General features: G+C 41.9%; 1 protein-coding gene across 1 annotated transcript; it reads right to left on the bottom strand.

The window, feature by feature from the left end:
• Positions 1-712: 712 nt before the first annotated feature.
• Positions 713-7,796, bottom strand: LOC137612725 (uncharacterized). Its single transcript, XM_068341398.1, has 13 exons — positions 7,624-7,796; positions 7,197-7,303; positions 6,775-6,868; positions 6,174-6,700; positions 4,612-4,705; positions 4,105-4,537; positions 3,827-3,902; positions 3,636-3,702; positions 3,390-3,537; positions 3,251-3,311; positions 3,030-3,160; positions 1,214-1,303; positions 713-851 (listed from the first exon to the last, which is right to left on the bottom strand). The coding sequence occupies exons 1-13, from the start codon at positions 7,707-7,709 to the stop codon at positions 831-833; spliced, it is 1,935 nt and encodes a 644-aa protein (XP_068197499.1). The 5' UTR covers positions 7,710-7,796; the 3' UTR covers positions 713-830.
• Positions 7,797-8,248: the final 452 nt, after the last annotated feature.

The raw sequence follows: 8,248 nt of genomic DNA, 5'->3' as shown, positions 1-8,248 counted from the left end.
CAGATTTCTCATGGGTTTTAGTCATTTTGTCATAAAGTTGGGAGCACCTGTCTTCTGCATTAATATTTACATTTACAAATTAAATTTTTTTTAAAGTCATGTCAAAATCAAGCTCAAGCTCACAGTCGGCTTCCAGATCAAGTTACTAAGAGGAATCTTTAATCTGGAAGGTGACAACACCTGGGGAGAGCATCAGCTTCAGAATTGAGTGGAAAAGTGAGCAAACTATTCAAGAACAAAAGGAAACATGCCCAGAAAGTTGTGATGCATAGAGTGGTTTTGTTTTTAGTAATTCAGTAATTGCATTGTTTCTAATAAAACACAAAAAAGAAATTGAAGGTGGTTAAGAAAAAAAGACAACTTGTGCAGCCAGCGCTGGCAATGCTTTTCATACCATGTCACCTAAATTTAATGTTTAAATATACTGTTTTGAAATAATTTAATTTTTAATGTACTATATCACACAGATACAATGCTTAAAACATTTGTGTTGTTCTAAATAAAATAAAAATACAAGCGGACTATTCAGTTGTTTGTGTACACAATTTTATAAACAATCCAACTGTAAATGTAGAAATATACATATTTGTGAACATGTTCTGATGGAGAAGGCATGGGAACATTGTTGACATGGGCAAAAAGGGACATGACAACTATAGTTGAATAAAGATAAAATGACTAGAGTTCAATTATCTGCAGCCAGCACATTCAATTAATACTGGGAACATGTTTCACGTAGTGTTCCTTCATGAGAACAAACTGCAGTCAAATTACCCAGAGTTCCCTCTGATCTCCAGGTCAGTATAGTTGTGATGGAACAACGATCCCCATCATTCAAACAAGTTGCCACCCTGAAAGAAAAGCATCAGTTAGTGATGGATGATTCTACAAATACTAATGCTGTCCAAAAACGGCCAATCTTATTAGAATATAGAGGAGTAGCTAGTGCTAATTATTGTATGTAATGTATTGAGGCTATACAAAAAATGTAAAACTTCAGGAAATCCATCATAATCCACATAACATGTTTGGTTTTGATTTGAAAAGATTCGGTTTGCTGTTTAGTGACTGAATATATAATGCAAAAAAACATTACATGAGCATTGGTGATCGAAGTTTTCTTCCCCAATCACCCAAGAAGTGTCGATGTAATGTTGACTGATCTTCACATAGACAATAATGCCACTCATGTTTGAATATGTTGGTTTAATACCTTCAGGAATTGTTCAAACTGGGGTTTCAGGTCCATCATCATCGTTTCCGCTTTGTCAAGGCAAACGTCTCTCTGCCGTGCTCCAAACGCCTTCAGGAAATAAACCAGCCGATCACCGTCATTAAAACTTTTTTAACTCATTCCCTCTGGGACAATTGTTAGATTCACAATTCCTAATAGATGTGACACAGTTGTGTTCAAAATAATAGCAGTCCAACATGAATAACCTGTTTTTGGTAGAAATTATATTACTGCATGGGAAATAATTTACCAGTTGCTGTAGTAGGGTCATAGAAAACCAACATGATATGTATGCTCCTGAGTCTGTGTAATTGAATAATGAATTGAAGGGGCTTGTTCAAAAAAATAGCAGTGTGGAGTTCAATTAGTGAAGTCATTCAATCTTAGAAAAAACAGGTGTCGATCAGGTGGGCCTTATGTAAGGATGAAGCCAGCACATGTTAGTCATGCATTTCTCTCTGAAAACCTGAGAAAAAAGGGTCGTTCCAGTCATTGTTCAGAAGAAAAACGGACTTTGATTAAAATGTTGATTAATGAAAGGAAAACGTACAAAGAAGTGCAGAAAATGATGGGCTGCTTGGCTAAAATGATCTCCAATGCTTTAAAATGGAAAGCAAAACCAGAGAGACGTGGAAGAAAACGGAAGTCTACCATTGGAATGGATCGAAGAATAGCCAGAATGGTGAAAACTCAGCCAACGATCAGCTCCAGGATGATCACAGACAGTCTGAAGTTACCTGTGAGTACTGTGACAATTACAAAACGCCTGTGTGAAGCAAATCTATCAGCAAGAAGCCCCCGCAAAGTCCCACTGTTAAAAAAAAAGACATGTGCTGAAGAGGATACAATTTGCCAAAGAACACGTTGGCTGGCCAAAAGAGAAATGGAGAAACATTTTGTGGATGGATGAGAGTAAGATTGTTCTCTTTGGGTCTAAGGGCCGCAGACAGTTTGTCAGACGACCCCCAAACACTGAATTCAAGCCACAGTACACTCTGAAGACAGTGAAGCATGGTGGTGCAAGCATCATGATATGGGGATGTTTCTCTTACTATGGTGTCGGGCCTATTTATCGCATACCAGGGATCATGGATCAGTTTGGATACATCAAAATACTTGAAGAGGTCATGTTGCCTTATGCTGAAGAGGAAATGCCCTTGAAATGGGTGTTTCAACAAGACAACGAACCCAAACACACCAGTAAGCAAGCAGCTTCTTGGTACCAGACCAACAAAATTAAAGTCATGGAGTGGGCCAGCCCAAACCCCGGACCTTAATCCAATAGAAAACTTGTGGGGTGACATTAAAAATGCTATTTCTGAGGCGAAAACCAAGAAATGCAGAGGAATTATGGAACGTTGTCAAATCATCCTGGGCTGGAATACCTGTTCACAGATGCCAGAAGTTGGTCGACTCCATGCAACACAGATGTGAAGCGGTTCTCAGAAACAGTGGCTATACAACTAAATATTAGTTTAGTGATTCATAGGAATGCTGAATCCTGAATATTTTTCAGTTTATACAGTAAATATTTGAGTTTGTAAAGTAAAATGCGGACACTATTATTTTTTTGAACAGCCCAATGTTCATTTTTCTTCATTTTCTGTAAAGTAATTAAAGAATTTCTGCTTTTTTCTTCATGTTTTGATTTAGAATATAATGTGCAGTGTTCCCAATGCATGGAAATAAAAACCATTATAAGGATTTTGGGCTTTACTCAATCATTTAAACAGACTGCTATTATTTTGAACACAACTGTAAATGTCTAGTGATTAATCCCGTGCTGCTACTTTACCTTTGCGTTGCAGAGGTGTTCCTGAGACATAATGTGGGTTTCCACTGAGGACGCAGATGTCGTTACGAAGATGTCACAAGCTGCACAGTGGAAAATTTCTATCTTTGTCATGTGGTCATTTTTCTGGAGAACTGACAAAGGAAACAAAAGAAAAACGGACTTTATTTCGCCTGTTTGTCTAAAATGGCAGACTTGGTAATGTGACAACCTAAATCATTTACCTTTGAGGGCTCTGTCCTCTATGGCTCGGCCACGATGGCGGCTTTTATGCAGCAGGACTTCCTATAGACATCAATACATCTAAATGACTTAACTCCGGGAACCCCACTAGGATGAATAGGACTAAACGGGTTATCCTACCTGTAGGAAGGCTATAGACACATCATCATAATCCTTCTCCCTTTGGATGTGCTCAAGAGTGTCCCAGTGAGTCTTGCTCTCAAAATGATCCTGCAGCTCCTGGCCGTTCGCTACCTCAACAAAGCAAAGCTCACATCTAATGGGGTTCCTATAGGAAAGATATCGAGACGTGAGAATGACAACGATGTGAGCTCTACACCTTAAAAACATCTATCGCCTTTAAAAATCAGTATTCTTGGTTCTTACTCGTCCATGAGGATAATTCTGCGCCTGTTTGTATATCTCTCAGTCGAAGGCGGGATTTCATCCAATCCTGAAAAACATCAACAAAATTAGTACCTTTTACTTCTTACGTTTGCACGAAACACGCAGTCAAGTAAATGATTGTTCTGACCTGCTAAAATTAAAATATCTACATTATTAAAATGCAGATTTACCCCTTTTAGCAATTTTCATCTGAGGTTGGTAATCCATCTGTAAACTGGATGTACATAATCTGCCTGTCGCGGCCATCTACAGAGGAGAGCAGTGGCAAAGTTCACTTTATCACTATACAAACGAGACAATGGATGTTACATCTGACTAGGACAACAAACAGACCTTGTATCCTGTTTAAGTCTGCTCCTCAAGACTGACCGATACCACACAACCCTAACCAGATTAAATATTTATTCTCAGAAAACAAACATGACAACTGTTGTGGATCCAGTCTTACTGTTGGTATCTCTCTTCCGTATTCTGGGAATGTTCTCATCTCATCCCCATTGGTGCTCTGAGCTCCATAGGATGCAGGAAACCTTTGTATGGAGGAGTCTCCAACATGTCTCTCTGGGCTGCCGAGTCTGTGGTCCAGAAGTCTGTAATCCTCAGTGTCTGGGCTGTAAGACCGCCGATCAGCCCGGCTACTAGTCAGACTGACACCCCGACTGTCACAGGGTCCTTCTTTTGGGCTCAAGTCACGCCTGTCGACGTGTGACCTTGGTGGCTCGGGGTAAGGAGACACCCAGTGATGTCTGTCATGGGGATTTCTATGTGGAAACAATCTTTCGCCCTCCTGATTGCTGTGAGAGCATCTCTCCTCTGGGTGATGTGGCGTCTTACGGTCAGACCCTGGCGAAGCGGGATTGTAGGGATCGTAAAGCTCAACCCTGAGGAAGATGGATGAGGATTAGTTTGTTCGTCGTGGAGTTCATGACCATATAGATTATCTATAAATGCATACTCCTGTTGTGGACTACTGGCGCTGTTGACCTGAGAACTGTCCTCTTCACCGTCTAATGGTGTGAATGAGGATTCCCATTGAAAAGCCGGTTTCACTGTGTAAAGAAAAACATTAAAGCCCACCTATTTCAGTTTGCATTACCTTCAGATATGTAATCCAAAGCACAACTAACAGCACATTTAAGACACATTTCCACAGTGGTAAAATATAATCCAGATTGGGGCCATCTGAGGGGGGTTCAGGCTCTCTCCACTCTCCACTTACAACTCTAAAAACATCAATTCTCCAATAATATTAAAGTGTAACAGCCATGATTCTCATCATGATGAAAACTTCTTTTCCTTTCGGATTTTCCCTTCAGGGGTCGCCACAGCGAATCAGTGTCCTCCATCTAACCCTGTCTTCTGCATCCTCTTCTCTCACACCAACTACCTTCATGTCCTCTTTCACTACATCCATAAACCTCCTCTTTGGTCTTCCTCTAGGCCTCCTGCCTGGCAGTTCAAAACTCAGCATCCTTCTACCAATATATTCACTATCTCTCCTCTGGACATGTCCAAACCATCTCAGTCTGGCCTCTCTGACTTTATCTCCAAAACCTCTAACATGTGCTGTCCTTCTGATGTACTCATTCCTGATCCTATCCTTCCTGGTCACTCCCAGAGAGAACCTCAGCATCTTCATCTCTGCTACCTCCACCTCTGTCTCCTGTCTTTTCCTCAGGGACACTGTCTCTAGACCAAACAACATCGCTGGTCTCACCACAGTTATGTACACCTTTCCTTTCATTTTAGCTGAAACTCTTCTATCACACATCACACCTGACACTTTCCTCCATCCGTTCCATCCTGCCTGTACACGCTTCTTCACCTCTTTTCCACACTCTCCATTGCTCTGGACTGTTGACCCTAAGTACTTAAAATCCTCCACCTTCTTGATCTCTTCTCCCTGTAGCCTCACTCTTCCACTTGGGTTCCTCTCATTCACACACATGTACTCTGTCTTACTGCGGCTAACCTTCATTCCTCTCCTTTCCAGGACAAACCTCCACCTCTCTAGCTTCTCCTCCACCTGTTCCCTGCTCTCACTACAGATCACAATGTCATCTGCAAACATCATAGTCCATGGAGATTCCTGTCTAACCTCGTCTGTCAGCCTATCCATCACCATAGCAACAAGAAGGGGCTCAGAGCTGATCCCTGATGCAGTCCCACCTCCACCTTGAACTCCTCTGTCACACCTACAGCACACCTCACCACTGTCTTACAGTCCTCATACATGTCCTGCACTGCTCTAACATACTTCTCTGCCACTCCAGACTTCCTCATACAATACCACAGTTCCTCTCTGGGCACCCTGTCATAAGCTTTCTCCAGATCTACAAAAACACAATTCAGCTCCCTCTGGCCTTCTCTGTACTTCTCTATCAACATCCTCAATGCAAATACTGCATCTGTAGTACTCTTTTTTGGCATGAAACCATACTGCTGATGTAATACTGTCTGCAAAACTATTCTTTCTTCTATTACAAATGAATTCCTGTGTTTGTTTAAGGTTCTCACCTCCACGTCTTGGGGCTTCAGCAGACACATTAGCTGGGTTGTGGTTTAAACTGCGTGCTTTCTGCATTGAAATGTATTCCATAGCTTCTCTTCCTGTTGGTATCTCTCTCCTGTATTCTTTGAATGTTCTCATCTCATCCCCATTGGTGCTCTGTGCTCCATAGGATGCAGGAAACCTTTGTATGGAGGAGTCGCCAACATGTCTCTCTGGGCTGCTGAGTCTGTGGTCCAGAAGTCTGTAATCCTCAGTGTCTGGGCTGTAAGACCGCCGATCAGCCCGGCTACTAGTCAGACTGACACCCCGACTGTCACAGGGTCCTTCTTTTGGGCTCAAGTCACGCCTGTCGACGTGTGACCTTGGTGGCTCAGGGTAAGGAGACACCCAGTGATGTCTGTCATGGGGATTTCTATGTGGAAACAATCTTTCGCCCTCCTGATTACTGTGAGAGCATCTCTCCTCTGGGTGATGTGGCGTCTCACGGTCAGACCCTGGCGAGGCGGGATTGTAGGGATCGTAAAGCTCAACCCTGAGGAAGATGGATGAGGATTAGTTTGTTCGTCGTGGAGTTCATGACCATATAGATTATCTATAAATGCATACTCCTGTTGTGGACTGCTGGCGCTGTTGACCTGAGAACTGTCCTCTTCACCGTCTAATGGTGTGAATGAGGATTTCCATTTCGGAGTTGGTTTCACTGTGTAAAGAAAAACATCAAAGCCCACCTATTTCAGTTTGCATTGCCTTCAGATATGTAATCCAAAGCACAACTAACAGCACATTTAAGACAATATTATATGACTCATATTTGTAGCACGTATTTCAACAGTGATGAATTATAATCCAGATTGGGGCCATCTGAGGGGGGTTCAGGCCACTCCACTCTCCATATATAACTTTAAAAGCATCAATTCTTCCAAGAATATTAAAGTGTAACAGGCATTATTCACATTATGATGAAACATTGTCTGCAAAACCATTTTTATTTTATTATAAATGAATTGCTGTTTGTTTGAGGTCCTCACCTCCACGTCTCGGGGCTTCAGCAGACACGTTAGCTGGGTTGTGGTTCGAACTGCCTGCTTTCTGCATTGAAATGTATTCCATAGCTTCTCTGAAGCCACGTGGAATTCTGTGTGTAGAATAAACACGCAAATATAAAGCAAATAAACAACATAGAGGCGAACAGATGAGAATGTTAGCAGAGAAATGCTAACAGCACCATCAGCTCATACATGCTAAACCAAGCTAGCTTTATTTAGCGTGTGGAGCTAACACGCATCCAGGTGTTTTTTTAATTGTATTTTTTGTATTTTGGGGGTGGTGTTCAAGCTGTAAACCCAAAAATATCCAGAAGGTACCGGTGTCAGAAAGTTACCCCACGGGTACTCGATCCAGGTACCCGTGGGGTAACTTAGTTATAATATTCACGCTAGCTGCGTGTTAAATTACCTCCCGAGCTGATCCAATTTGGAAACAGGAGCTGCTTCTGTCTTCGTTCCACAAAGACCGAACGGAACATTGTTGTCATTGTTCATTTTTTTCTGGTTGATTCTGTATTTAATGCTATTTTCATGTAGAAACGGAGCTGTTTCGACCTCAATGAGCCTGTGGGTGCGTGTCGAACCCCCACCGACAGATGGCGCTGCGCACCAACTTCTACACCTCCGGTCCACCTGCGCGTGTTTGTGGATCAGAGCCACGGAGTTTAAAAGTAAACAAAGAAGAATCACAGCCACGTGGCACGTGTAATAAGATTGGAATCGTTATCAAATTGATCGTCAGTACGTTTTTTTGATCAGTTTCGAAGCTATAATTTTTTTAAAGGTTGCAGGACTTGGAGCTGCAGCAGTTTGCACATATTTCAAATGACAAACTCCATTATTTCACCTTTTTGTAACCCATCAAGATCCACAATATATATATATATATATATACACACACACACACACACACACACACACACACACACACACACACACACACACACACACACACAGTATATGTGATGATTGGTAGATTATTTTAAGTAACTCCAACTCTCCACTGGCCTGTAGGAGCTGCTAGTGATCAACAA

Source organism: Antennarius striatus, chromosome 18 (genome assembly GCF_040054535.1).
Source record: "Antennarius striatus isolate MH-2024 chromosome 18, ASM4005453v1, whole genome shotgun sequence".
Taxonomy (NCBI): Eukaryota; Metazoa; Chordata; class Actinopteri; order Lophiiformes; family Antennariidae; genus Antennarius; species Antennarius striatus.
The sequence above is the reverse complement of the archived record's forward strand: the minus strand, read 5'-3'. Positions and strand labels throughout refer to the sequence as shown.